This window comes from Prionailurus viverrinus, chromosome X (genome assembly GCF_022837055.1).
Source record: "Prionailurus viverrinus isolate Anna chromosome X, UM_Priviv_1.0, whole genome shotgun sequence".
Lineage (NCBI taxonomy): Eukaryota > Metazoa > Chordata > Mammalia > Carnivora > Felidae > Prionailurus > Prionailurus viverrinus.
The window spans coordinates 87,459,045-87,474,387 of NC_062579.1; the positions used below are offsets into that span (position 1 = coordinate 87,459,045).

At 38.5% G+C, this 15,343-nt stretch overlaps 1 protein-coding gene across 2 annotated transcripts in view; it reads right to left on the reverse strand.

The window, feature by feature from the left end:
- Positions 1–15,343, reverse strand: part of LRCH2 (leucine rich repeats and calponin homology domain containing 2) — a 100,340-nt gene that overhangs the window by 59,726 nt on the left and 25,271 nt on the right. For both annotated transcript variants that reach the window (XM_047844871.1, XM_047844870.1), the window contains exons 2-3: positions 8,759–8,903; positions 4,715–4,841 (exon numbers count right to left, since the gene is read on the reverse strand). In XM_047844871.1, coding sequence (XP_047700827.1) covers positions 4,715–4,841; positions 8,759–8,903 — 272 coding nt within the window. The remainder of the gene's footprint in view (positions 1–4,714; positions 4,842–8,758; positions 8,904–15,343) is intronic.

Below are 15,343 nucleotides of genomic sequence, written 5' to 3' on the forward strand. Positions count from 1 at the left end.
TAGTTTTGAGTTACTCTGTTGGACAGAAGCTGAGAAAGTCAAGGATTTACAGACGTGAGCTGGAGAACCAAAGGCTACGGTCAGAATCAATTTAAACCTCTTTCTCAACGGGACACAAAATATGAGGGGTTACAAGCTCAAAATCTTGTGGCTCACATCATAACGCAAAGACTTTCCAGGAGATCTGAATCAGAAATGTCTCAAGGTTAAACTAAAATGCAAGTTCCTGATTTAAAGGTAAATGACACCACTTTCCCATAACAGGAGACAGCTGAAAGTAACTGTGCTCTCCTCTTCCTCCCCTCAAAGAAAAATCTGCAGCGTGAGCTCATACAGCAATCATTCCAGACACACGGCAAATGAAATTCACATTCTTCTGCAACTTCTTCCAATTTCCAGCTTTCACTGGAAATGATATTAGCTTGAAGGGAACAGAGTGGCACATATATCCAGTTTTATCAAAAATTAAAAAGGCAAGAGGGTAAATTCTGAATACTGAAGCCACGTAGGGAAAAATCCAATAGAGCTAAGACGATTGGAAAAATGTATCCCAGAACACCTGGATGGCTCAGTTGGTCAAGTGCCTGACTCCTGATTTTGGCTCAAGTCATGATCTTACGATTCGTGAGATCAAGCCCCAAGTCAGGCTCCGTGCTGACAGCACCCGAGCCTGCTTGGGATTCTCTCTCTCTGCCCCTCACACGCTCGTGCTCTCGCTGTATTTCAAAATAAATAAATAAACTTTAAAAAAAAGAAAAAATGTACCCTACATACTTCTTTCAAACTATACCTAAGGCACCTTCATTCAACAATATCTATTCATCAAATACTATTTGCTAAACCAGGTTCTAAGTGCTGAATTTAGATTGTCTCATGGAGAAGCTGGTATTTGAGCAGTCTTGTCAGAGCTGAAAGTATGAGCCATGCCAATATATAAGAAAGGCAAAAAAGAAGGAACTTAAGGAAAAAAAGAAGGGACAATAAATGTAAAAAGGCTCGTGAGCAAAACATGCCTGACTTGTACTAAAGAACAGTAAGAAATTCAGTGTCACTAGAAGAAAGCGGGCAAGCAGGAGACTAAACTGGGGGGAGGGGTACAACTTAGGCCTTTACTCAGAGAGGTGTGGGCAGGAACCAAAAACTTATAAACAGAGGTATGACATGATCTGACTTCTATTTTGACAGGACCTTTGCTGCTACGGTGAGAATAGGCTATTATCCAAATGAAAGATAATCAAATTTGGAGAAAACATCCTTTAAATTAATACTATTGCTTCCTGCAAAAAGTATCCAATACTGGAGAGTTCTATATAAAAAAATCCATTGAAATTTGATAGCCGCCCAGAAGAAATAAACCCAAACACAAAAAACTGACCCACTCACCAATAGGTACTCTACAAAATACTCTGCCGGGATTGGAGACTTGAGAAGATTTCCTAGGTTTCTAATTATAGAATCGCACTATAGTTGGCCACCACATTCTTGCGGAATGGTGTCACGGGAAATACTCCAATGACAGGTAATACCCACAAATTCATTACGTGATTTACCATTATCAATTAGCCATCTTAATGCTATCTATCCACTGTTACTGATTTCAAGAATTTAAATAAAAGCATGATATTTTTATAGTGTCTAGTAAAATACAATCTTTAGTAGCTTTAAAATATTCTATTTAATAACTAAAAATACTAGAATAATTCTAAAAATCCTAAATATTCTTAAAATTTTATCTATCCCAAAACCATCTCATGTAATATAATTTAGAACATAGGGCCAAAACTAAATGACAAAAAAAAAAAAAAAGAAATTACACAGCCACAGAATCTTAAAGTATAATATTTATAAAATCTTTAGAAATATTAAATATCTAGGGGCACCTGGGTGGCTCAGTCAGTTAACCGTCCAATTCTTGACTTCAGCTCAGGTCATGATCTCAAGGTCCATGAGTTTGAGCCTCACCTCAGGCTCTGCGCTGACAGCGTGGAGCCTGTCTGGGATTTTCTCTGTCTCCCTCTCTCTCTGCCCCTCCCTCACTCACTACACTCTCTCTTTCTCTCTCCCTCAAAATAAATACGCTTAAAAGAAATATTAATAGTGTCTGGGTCAAGCTAAATATTGGTCCCCGTTTTACTATGAATTTGTTAAATCACATCTAGAATCTTCTGTTCATTTGTGAGTATAATGTTAAAAGGGACCTCAATAAAGGGAAACATTTTCAGGATAAAAATAGCTAAAAATAGTGAGGCACCTGGGTGGCTCAGTCGGTTAAGTGTCCCACTTCGGCTCAGGTCATGATCTCACGGTTCATGGGTTTGAGCCCCACATCGGGCTCTGTGCTGACAGCTCGGAGCCTGGAGCCTGATTCATATTCTGTGTCTCCCTCTCTCTCTGCCCCTCCCTTGCTTATGCTCGGTCTCTCAACAATATATAAATGTTAAAAAAAAAAAATTTTAAAGAGCTAAAAATAAAAAGTAATGAAGAACAGAAATACAGAAAATATAGAAAGGAGTAAAAGTAATAAAGATGTTTAAACTACAGAAAAATAGGCCTTAGAGTTTGGTGAAATGGGAGAGTAAACACATGACAGATTACAAATACTTGAAGGGAAGAAAAGTTGTCATTATCTATACTTTTTCACATGGTAGTCCCAGGACCAATGGATAAAAGTGGTAGGGGGCGTGTATTTTAGTTCAAAATAATAAAAATAACAAATAGGAGTTTTGCAAAAGAGAATAAAGGATGCCTCGGTGACACACACACACAAGATTTATCCACCACTGAAAACGTACAACTAGATGTGTTGGGGATTCCTATGCTAGCAAGTGGTTAAAATTCTATGGTTCTAAAACATAACAGGACTAAGTTCAAGGCAATCTCCTTGTGTTATAATTGCACATGCAGGTATTCATTACTGGACAAAAGAAATAAAAGGATGATGTTCCTGAAACGTCTGTTCATAACATTCTATTTGCACATTAATTTGCCACTGAAGAATCATGGATAAGTTTCTCAAAAAAAACCTTTTGGCCCTCCACACATAATAAAGTCATACTTAAGAATACTTTCGTTTTTTTTTAACGTTTATTTATTTTGAGAGAGAGAAAGAGAGAGGGCAAGACAGAGTACGAGGGGGGGGGGGCCAGAGAGAGAGAGAGGGAGAGAGAGAATCCCAAGCAGTCTCCGTGCTGTCAGTGCAGAGCCTGAAGTGGGGCTCAACCCCACAAATGGTGAGATCATGACCCGAGCCAAAATCAAGAGTCAGATGCTTAACCAGCTGAGCCACCAAGGCACCCCAATACTTAAGAATACTTTTAAGGGGCACCTGGGTGGCGCAGTCGGTTAAGCGTCCGACTTCAGCCAGGTCACGATCTCACAGTCCGGGAGTTCGAGCCCCGCGTCAGGCTCTGGGCTGATGGCTGATGGCTCAGAGCCTGGAGCCTGTTTCCGATTCTGTGTCTCCCTCTCTCTCTGCCCCTCCCCCGTTCATGCTCTGTCTCTCTCTGTCCCAAAAAATAAATAAACGTTGAAAAAAAATTAAAAAAAAAAAAATACTTTTAAAATGTCCATATATCAGGAAAGCATTACTCCAGACAGAACAAAAAATAGAAATAAACTGCAAGCTATATACTGTGTGAGGTGGAAGCATTGGCGAGAAAGAAATGCCTTTCAAAGTCCTTCTAGACGGACTAAGAATCAAACTGACATGAGACAAATTAACAGGAGAAAATGAAATCCCGTTTCTTAAGTACGGAGAATCCATACCAACATGAAATTCCCAAGACAGGCAAGAAGAGGCTTATATGACATCCTGAGCTAAGGAGAGGGGTAAGAGTCTGGGGATACAAAGGAGGAAGAGCATTATTAGCAGGAAGGTGAGAGGACATGTTTGGAAAACAAAGTGTGCTGGATTATTCAAATAACTTTCTTAGGCAAAGAGGAACCTCTGTTAATAGTGCCTATCCTGGTACAGGCTCTCCTTTCCACTGTAAATTTAGACAGTTGAGGTGGGGGACTAAAGAACTTTTCCTAAATCTGTTGGATGGATTGCTTTTAACTCAAAAGAAGCATGCCAAAGTGCCCATCCTGGCCTGCCCTTGGCCCCTCCAGAAAGTAACAGAAAGATGAGAAAACGGGCCAATGTTTTGAGGAGATAATTATGTTTCTCTCAAAGTTCAATGTCCTTTAATACTAAAATGTCCTGTACAAGGTAATTACTTTATTCCTTTATTTCTACAATCAGTTGTACACGATGGCCTCTTTCTATCTTGGTCCCAAAAGTGTTGTAAAATCACATGAGAATATAGAAGCGCGAGAGCTATTTTATTCATTCTACTTTGCAGGCATTACACTCTCTTCCTTTATTCCCTTTCTCTGAGGCTTTCATAGCAGCCCCGGTCGAAGACCTTTACTGCCCCCAAAATGCACAGACAAATGCTTACTGGTTTGAAAAGCATTTCTCAAAGCTTATAAGCAAACCTTCTGACCTCACTAGGACTGAGAAACAGCCAGGCTCTTAATGTGGCTGTGAGCTAAAATCAGACATAAGCAATGGGATCTCAAAATTTTACTACGGTGAACACAGACACATACCAAGTTATTCTTTAAAAAAAATTACACTGAAATTCCATGAAAAGCAATCTTCCAAAATACATGTTATGCATATTACACACAATACATTATTATACACGACCAACACAACTGTTTTACTCACCAATTCCATTAAGTCTTTTAACTTCCCAATTTCTTCTGGAATGGATACCAGTTTATTATTACTGACGACCAAAACTTTAAGGGGAAGGTCAAATAGGTATTTTGGCAATGTTGACAAAAGATTTCGACTGAAAAGAATAAGAGAGTCTCATTATGAGATATGTCTGAAATTTCTGCTCTGTTGAAAAAGAACAAATCACCTGAAAAGTAAATAAAAAGCTTCACCAAATAATAACTATCATTTAATGAGTGCTTACTCTGTATCATACTAAAAGCCTTAAATGTAGTATCTCCTTTAATACTCACATTAACCCCGTAAGGCAGGTTAGCAGTACTATCTCTATTATACAAATAAGAAAACAAAGGTTACAACTGTGTTAAGTGACTTGCCCAGTCACAAAAGACTGCAAAGCCTGTGTTGTCACCTATGATACTGTCTTACATGCCATCAGGTCTCAAAACCCAGAATCATTCTTCTGCGCTAGAAAATGCCAGAACCTTGCTCTCTGGTCTCATTTCACCGCATTCAATACCTCCATACCTTTACCTAAGGAAAAGTCCCAAGGATAAGTTTGCACATGCCACCATGTTAAAATGTTTATAAAAGAATGACTGGGGCTACATGTTCAAAAACATGTAGTAACCCTAATCCATTCCCTTTTCTTATGAGTTTATGGTATAAGGGCCCACCCACACCGTTATCTCGGATCAAAGCTGACAGAACATTCCTATCTCTGTGGATATAGCACAACTAACATTAGCAACAACTAACCTAAATACAGCAACAACTCGCATTTATTGAGTACATACTACGTGTCGGGCCACGGTCGGAGTACCTCCCATGAGTTAACTTCGCTAACCCTCACAACAACCTGCTTTAGGAAGAGAGAGAATATCACGATGCCCATTTTACAGACGAAGAATCAGTCAAAAAGAGATTAAGCAAACTGCTCCAAGTCACACAGCTGGGAAATAGGAGAGCCAGGATTCAAATCCGGGCAGTAAGGCTCTGGGGTCCTTCCCCTCAACGTACATACGGTGGGTCAAATTCACATACCAATGCAGACCCAAATGATCCCTGCTATAGATTCAATGTTTGTGTTCCCCACAAAATTATAATGTTGAAACCTAATCCCTCATGTAATGGCCTCTGGAAGTAGGGCCTTTGGGAGGTGATCGGGTCATACGGGTGGAGCCCCCATGAACGGGTTTAGTGCCCTTATAAAAAAAATACCTCAGAGAGCTCCCTTGCTCCCTCTGCCAAGTGGGGACAGCTAGACGACGGCTGTTTATGAAATCAGGAAGCAGGTCCTCACCAGACACCAAATCTGCCGGTGCCTTGACCTTGGACTTCCCACCTCCAGAAATGTGAAAAATAAGTTTCTGTTGTTTACAAGGCACCCAGTACATGGCATCCCGTCAGAGCAGCCCAAACAGACTAAGACAATCCCCCTACTAAAAAAATATAAAGTATGCCATTACATTTACACACTAACAAGTATTCATAAAAATAAGCTATTATTTTTCCTGTTTTTCAAAGTGGCAGTGATAGACCTGTACCTAGCATTGTGCGGAACGTACACAGCAACAAAAACCCAGTGGCAGCCCAAGAAAGAACATCAGGACCTCTCCCTCCCCATGTTATGCCTGCAGAGGACATCCAGAAATACTAGATTGGCTTTAATCACAAGGAACAGACTTAAAAAAATAGACAATACCCCTAGACCAGCAATCCTGGCCAGGCTGCTGGAATGTCAAATATGCCAGGAGCTTGTTACAATTCTTGACGCTTTCAGGATCAAATAGAATCCTTGGGAAGGTGCCCTTGTGGAGCACACAAGGATCTTCCTACAGAATTCTTCTAAAAAAGGGAAGAGCACACAGGAAGAGAGAGCTGAAAAAGCATCTTACAAGTTTCTCAAGGTATTTTCACCAAAATAAAAAACAAAGTAAGTGAGGAAAATAACAGCACATACAAACTCATTCTAACCTTCCCCAGACCAAAAAAAGTTAAAAATTGGTCTATTTTGAGCGGGGGGGAGCACCTGGCTGGCTCAGTGGGTAGAGCATGCGATTCTTGATCTCAGGGTTGTGAGTTCAAGCGCCACGCTGGGCCTAGAGCTTATTTAAAAAAAAAAAAAAAAAAAAAAGCCTATTCTCCTCCTTTAAGAAGGTTCATTGAGTTAGCAGTCAGCTTTCTCCAGAGTCGAATTTCTTTATACACAGCTACTAAGTTGTTAATCTTCACTTTTTTGCCATGTTTTAGAGACAAAAGAAATCAGAAACAAGGACTAATGTTATTTCAATAAAGTTTGTTCAAAACTGTTTGACTATACACAAAAATCGGGAGGTGACTTTTAGAGATCAAAACAGCAAAGAATCAGAGAAAGTTTTAGTGAAACTATTTTAAGATTACCATACATTTCTATTCAAATAGAAATTCAATTTTTGACAAGTTTACTTTTTTCCATAAAAGAGCAAACTGAAACAAAAACAGAGACAAAACTTAAACTAAGGCCTTACTTGCCTCAAACCTCTCCCCCAAGCCAGGCCAAGGAGATATTAGAGAATTAGAAAAGAGCAACCCAAATGACTACATCTATGAAAGGAATTTCCTCTCACACATTTTCAAGTATAAGGTTTCAGCTAAAATAGTTAAGTACTGCTAGATGACGTCACTGAGGGAGACACACAGAAGGATTAATACATCGCAGTGAGGAAGGAGCATTATTATTTATATGTATTAGTATTTCCCACTTCCCTATATGGGAATTTAGACAGGTCATTTTGTTAAGGAGGGGGAAGAAATGACCCTTACAACTAAAAAAAAGGAACGCAAGAAAATGATTTTACTTTTTTTGAAGACTTGATTTTTTTTAATAATGTCTACACCCAACATGGGGCTCAAGCCCACAGCCCCGAGATCAAGAGCCACACATGTCACAAAGGCTCCCCGAAAATGATCTTAAGCATAAGTCACAACATACCAGTTTCCATTCAATGTCACTCATTTGACAGGACAATCTTTTTCTTATACTTATCGAATGGTGACTGGTATAAATAGAGGGTAACAGCTAAGAAAGAGAGTTCTACAGTCATACTGCTTTCATCTGAATCTTGGCTCTACCACTTGCTGTGTGTGTGTGTGTGTGTGTGTGTGTGTGTGTGTGAGACTTTGGGCATACAGTTTCCCTCTGCACTTCAGTGTCTCATCCGTAATGCAGGGATAATAATAGTACCTTTCTCAAAATGCTGCTGAGGAGATGATGTAACATGGATAACATATTTGTAATGTCTGGCACACAGTAAGCATTATTAACATCAACTGTTATCTACTTCCTAGCATTCCAACGCTCCCATCCCAATCCATCCATCCTTAAAGTGGCAACAAGAACTCACAAGAGTGTGAAAAACAGAGCTCAAGAACTGTTTCTTCATAATGGCTCACTTTAAGGGCCGTCTGGGTGGCTCAGTCAGTTAAGTGCCCAACTCTTGGTTTCGGCTCAGGTCATGATCTCATGGTTCGTGAGTTCAGGCCCCTCATCGGGCTTTGAGCTTGGGATTCTGTCCCCCTCTCTCTCTGCCCCTCCCCTGCTTGCGCTTGCTCTCTCATTCTCTCAAAATAAAGAATAAACTTAAAAATAATAATAATAATAATAATGTTTCACTCTGAGGATGCATATAAATAAATCTGTAGTGTGGTGCTATGGTTTCAGAAAAATACTTCTGCTCTAAAGCCTTGCTACCCAAAGGGATAAAGACCAGCAGGCATTGGCATTACCAGGGGGCTCGCTAGATATGCAGATAATCAGATGTTTTAATCCCCAGGTGGCTCCTGTGCAGGTTAAACGTTGAGAAGCAATACTCTCAAGAACAAGACCAAAAACCTATAAAGTAATGTGAACACGTAACAAATATAAGTAAGACACTGCTGAAATAAATATGGGTTACACAGCCAAACCAAACACAATCCTTTGTTACTGGAAAGGGTTAGAACTGCAATAAAAAACAAAATCTACAAAAAAAGAAAAAAAGGTTTCCTTACCTAATGTTAAGGTATGTTAACATCTGCAGGTTTTTAATAGCTTCAGGAATGGTTTTGATGCAATTATGATATAAATTTAATGTTTCAAGAGGTGCAAATAACCAAACATCAGAAGGAATTTCTGTAAAACGGTTTCTCGAAAGATCTGAAAAAGAAAAGTAATATTTGAGTATCAAACATAAACCTGTATCTATTAACAATTAACAGAATTATTTTCATACTTGCTGAATCACTTAGAACCTAAGCAACTACTTAAAATATCATAAAATATGGGGCTCCTGGCTGGCTCAGTCGGTACAGCATGCGACTCTTGATCTCAAGATTGTGAGTTCAAGCCCCAGTTGGGTGTAGAGCTCACATACATACATACGTACATACATACAATATTATAAAATATTATCCAAAAAGGCAAAAAAAAAACCCATGTAGAAACATACTCATTTAAAGCTTATTTATTAACAAATTGTACTTGATACGCTTTGATAGCTTTAAAATTTATCTTTCAAAATACCAATGAAGAATTCTCTCCGATCCTTTCAAAAACACAAAACGTCCTCCGCTGATCCCACATCCTCCTCCACCTCTTCCTCCTTCACAGCCAAACTTACATAAATCTACAACACATCTAAATTTCTTACTTACCATGCATTTCTCAACCCACTGTAATTTTGTTTCTATTCCACTTTCATGCTCATCAAGGTCACCAACAGCCTCCATATCACTAATGACTCATCCACCTGGAAACATTTCCCGTCTCTGGGCTTAGAAGCCTACATTTCTGCATCACTTCTTATCATCTCTCTGGCTACTTATTAGTCTCTTGCTAGATTTTCCCCTGTCTGTATTGTAAACGTCGATGTTCCTAAGAGCTGTGACAAGATATTCTCTCCATCTTAAGATACACTTTAGCAGATGATTCCACCCAGTCCCAGGGCCAAAATAATCTTTATATACCGACAAGTTTCAAATTAAAGCTCTGTCTCAACACCTATGTTCTGATCGTCAGAACTTCTCTTGATAACTCTCAAGCACCTCAAATTCTACAAAATCTGTACAGATTCTGTAAAAATCCGAACTGAAGATCTTCTTCCTCACATCTGTTTCTCTTATCTCAGGTAATGTCACCAACATCCTCCTGTTGAGTTGCACAAGCCAGACACCTGGTATTCATTCTTGATTCCTTCCTCTCCTAAATTATTCCCCATACACACAAATATACTTCCATTCATTTCAATTTTCACAAAAATAAAATCGTGGAATTATTATAACCATTACACCTCCTTTAAAGGTTTGTTAAATGGCATTTTGAAAAAAACTTAGGACATCATGTGGCAGGTTGAAAAAAAATACCCTAAAAGCGTTTCTTAAGTGAAGCACTACTGACCTTTTAGGGGGCATGACGATTTGTTGTGTGAGGCTATCCTGGGTGTTATAGGATATTTAGCAGCATCCCTGCCATCGATCCATAAGATGCCATTAATACCATCTAATCATGGCAGCCAAAAAATGTCCCCTGGGGTTCAAACCCCCCTACACGTGTTGAGAACCACTGCTACCTCATCAGAGAAGTTCACTTTGCTTACATTAATTCATTATACTTATTTGGTTAAAAACATAAGAATATTATTTATCTGTGTCAGGGAGAACATCGATAGTGTACCTTCACCCACCATGTATCATTTAGCATGCGATCTGCCCTCATGAGAAGAACAGCCTCCTATCAATGCTCAACTTCCTCACTCCGAAGAATGAGACCCACTTACTTAGCAATACAGTAGATTCCTATTTGGAATATTAATATACATGTATTAATATATGTTTGTGTGTGTATAAACACGTACTCACCTAATGTAAAATTTTATAATAGGCAAAAGAAAACATTAGTTATGATTATTTGAGGATTAATTTGGAAACTTCTTCCTACAACCGTAAGATTCTGAATGACTAAATAAAAGGATAGACAGAATTACTAGAAACCAAAATCTGAACTTGAAACAGAAGTTTCTCAATATCCTGGCTTACTTCCTCTGGATACCCAAGCATCATGGAGGACAAATGAATTCATTATTTCTTTAGTTTAGGATGTTTCTTTTACATTTAGGGTTCTACCTCTTGCTCTTGTAACTTCAGAATCCCAGGAGTTGAAAATTACTGTTTACAATTAATTTTAAATCCTAAAAACAAACTTTGCCTAGTTCATTATTCTGTATAAGTATTATATACCCATAAATAATACAGTGGTCCTAGAGCTAGATGATGGAAGCTTCAATTAAGATTGCAAGAATAAGGATAAGAAAATTAGGTAGAATTTGAAATATATCTTGGCATTAGTACTTAACAGGGATTGGGCAAGTGACTGTCTATGTGGGATACATAAGAGGCAAGAATCAAGGATGGCATCCAGGACTCTGGCCTAAGCAACTAAAAATGATGCTACTTAATAAAAGAGGTGGAGGTAGAACAGGATTTTTGGTTTTCTGCTGGTGGAAGTTTTATTTTGTTTTTTGAGGCAGAGGTTAGAATCGAAGATTCTATTTCATATTTGTATAATGTGAGATATCTGAAAGAGAGCCAATGGAGGAGTTAGTCAGATGATTATAGATCTCAGAAATGAGGTCTGGGATGGATATATAAAACTGAAAGTGGTGGGAACGTGGTCAGTACTATAAAATCATAGAAATGGAAGACATCACCAAACATCAGAGTACTGAGTTGGAAAAAGCTCAAGAATGGGCCATCAGGATAGCCAATATTTACAAGCTGAGTAGAGGGGGGGGGGAAGCAAGCAGAGAAGACTAAAAATAATGGTCAAGAGAAAGAGTGCTCTAAAAAGTGACAGGAAAAAAATATCAAAATTACTATTTGTTCAGCTACAAGGTAAAAGCAATCATAATCCTATTCTTGATTTGTTTTATCAGCAGACAAGCTAACTGTTGGTCTGATGCGTAACTGTAGCCCCAAACATAAGAGAAACAAAATGAGTGTACATTTATTTCCTGACAATATAAAAAAGCCAAAATATCAGTATTAATAAAAACAATGATTTTAATAAAATAATTTAAATACTATGAACACATTATTTTAATAAGTTACATATTATTGTGTGAGGCTTTATGTTCTTTCCCCTCTAAAAAAAAGGATTATTTAGTTAAATTACCAAGTAATATTGAGAGTTCCCTTAGGGAATTTAATTAAATTTGCAATAATAACCTATTTTCTGGATGAGCTAATATACTTGCTTAGTAAACACCACTTAAAATTACAATTAATTATTCTAATTTAATTGAGTGAAATCAAAGCATAATAAACTCAAAATTAAAACTCAAGCCATTATCAAGCCCTTAATTAAGAATATCTTGTTCTAGGGTTTTTCAGATTTTAAATCTCTATAAACATCCTTTCTAGGAATTCGGTAAACAGAATAACAATGTCAAAAGAAAAAAAATACGACCAAGGAAAGAAAGATAGGGAATAACACAAAACAATCTGTATCTCAATTTCTTGAAATATCACACACTAACAGCAGCTCACATTTTCCTTCAAAAAAGTACAAATGGACTTTTAGATAGATACAATGGATAAAATTCTAACTTCTAAATTTTTCATCTTGCGACGTACAATGAAAACATAAAAGAATCTTTACAACATTCAAAATCACTTAATTAACACGTACAGTTGGGCACCTAGACTAACATGACTGGTAACGAACATACTCAAGAAACACATGCAGAATTGGTATCGTATTTAATACGGTTCCATCCAAAGATGAGAAAACAAAGTGTTAATTTATTCCTTATGGGGACGTTCATCTCACAACAGCCTTATAAAGCCTGCCTTCTTTGGGGGTAAACGGGACTTGGGAAAAGATAATTATAAAGATGTTCCTGCTTTCCCCCACACACACACACAAAAGAAAACTAAAATTCGTTCCGTATCTTCCTGAAGTGAGTTGAATGGTGGCCCTCCAAGACACCAGGCCCTAATTGCTGTGAACGCTTAGGCGGTAACATCGTGCAGATATAATTAAGAGTCTTGCACTAAGGAGACTAACCTGGATTGTCCAGGTGGGCCCTAACTTCCCCCACAGGCATCCTGATAGGAGGAAGGCACGGGGAGGTTGGACACACACATAAGAGGAGAAAGCCGTGTGAAGATGGAGAGAGAATTGGAGCGATGCAGCCAAAGAATGCCAGCAGCCGCCAGAAGCTGCAAGAGGCAAGGAAAGAATTCTCCTGTAGAGCCTCTGGAGGGCGAACAGCACTGCTGAAACCTTGATTTTAGCCCCATAAGACTCATTTCCTATTCTGGCCTCCAGAACTGTAAAAAAAAAAAAATAATAAGCTTCTGCCGTTTTTAAACCACCAAGTTTGTGGTAATTTGTTACAGCAGACACAGGAAACTAACACACTCCTCATCAAAATAGTTTATCAGAAGTAATGAGACAATGAATGCCTGCGATTTTTCTTTTTTAAATGAAATAGCTGCACATTTTTTCTTCCTTAAGCAGGAAGGTGATATCTCAGTTAATTAGTGTCCTTGGAGATAAGCACCTTTATAACCACTGAATTATTTTTCTTTTGTCTTGGTGTTAATCATAAATCATTACCAAGCAGTACTGGCAACAACTCAACAGCAGACAGACTGCTGTGTACTGTTTCCTGCCTTCTTTCAAACCTCTCCCGGTAAAACTGCGAGGAGCCTTTTAGAGATGTTAATAGGTCATTTTACATAATCTGATCTAAATTATGTCCTGTATCACTCTTGGGCTTCAGAGGTCAAGGAAGCCAGGGGAAGGAAGGAAAGGAGTCAGATGGAATGGAAATCTGTTTGCTGTCCCCCAAGCTGCAGCCACAAGAGCCACAGATGGGTCCATATGCCAGCCAGTGCCATTCCTGGCCCACCGGCTGGCATTCCTGCCAAGGTATAGAAAACGGCTTTCAGAAATTATACTATTATACCATAGTAATTATACTAATTATAGTTTGATCTTATTCCATGTACAAAAGAGTGTACGGTTTTTGTCACAAATTGTTGAAATTTAAACGAAGATGCGTGAGTCTTCTTTAGGTGATATTTAATAATATAGATTACTATAGCCCCTCTTATTAAAAGAATCCTAGATAGTATCTGAAAATCTGACACATTTCTACCTCTGGAAAAATATCTAATAATGAAGCATGTTGTTGGAACACACCCTCATCATTAACAGAGATATCATCATAGAATTTTCTGCTTAAAGAAACATGAGGAGGGCACCTGGCTGGCTCGGTCAGCAGAGCATGTGACTCTTGATCTCGGGAGTCATAGGTTTGAGCCCCACGTTGGGGGCAGAGTTTACTTAATAAAAAAAAATTTTTTTTAAAGAAACATGAGGATTAAGTGGAGAAATAATTTGAAATGAGAACTCAAAATTCACACCAACAATAACCTAAGTGGAACTGGGGTGACTATTTCTCTCTCTCTCTCTCTCTCTGTCTCTCTCTGTCTCTGTCTCTCTCTCTGACACACACACACCCTGCATATGCTAGATCAGAATACTAGAGGCCTTGCATAATTATGTTTAATCCTCATAACAGCCTTGTAAGGTAGCTATTATTCCACATTATATGTATGAATCAAAAACAGATTGAATGTCATGCCCAATGTTAAAAAACTAGTAATAACCGACAGCACCAGGGTTCCAAACTCAGATGGGACTTCAAAGCCCACATTCTATGTGTGGATTCCACTCCTTCAACACACTATTATGACCTCATGTCCCAGATTTCAAATATTCTGTTCCACTGGAATCAGAAAGCAGGGTCAGAGAAATTCTCAATCTCCTAGCCACATTCATAGGTTAGGTTACTTCTTGCAATAGGAAGCAGTGTGTAAATCTTAGTTCAATCCAATTTTTAATTAAGAAAATAATGAACACCTTTATAAAGCTCTCAGCTGTTCCTAATTTACCAATTCAGAAGTGTTTGGTCTGAGCCAACACACAGCTTTCTTGGCTCCTTGAAGAGTGGACTCTACTAATTTTTCAGTATTTTTAACCAATCCAATGAACAAGGATTAAAGAAAATGAAACAAGTTTCTTCAAAAGGTAAGTAACATCTTATAGGCAAAACCAGTCAGTTGAGTACCTGTCAAAAACTCTGAAGAATCTGAGACTTTATCCTACTTGCAAGCCAACGAGTTAGCCTAACATAGTTGTATGGATGCTGGATGAAGGTAGGAGGTTCCTGTGAGACAAAGGACTTTATTACTCACAGGTGGCAGAAGCAGCATATTTTTATCAGTTCTCCTTGCCTCCCAAATCCCACCAGGGCAACACAGATAAGTACAGATGAATGCTTACCCACATAGTATATCGTGTTATAGGAGAGGAACTCTGAGCTGGGAGAACCAAATCTTTTATAATAGACAGTAAGCATGCATGCACTTTGTTCAAAGGGAGGCATTATCTTCATACTAGACATTAAGCACAACTGTCCTTTGCTCTGCAGAGAGAAACTATCTCATTTTTCCAAAAGACAGTCCTGAACAAAGAGCAGTTAGTGCCTCACTCACAAGCTGTGCAGAAACATGAAGCCCATGGAAAAT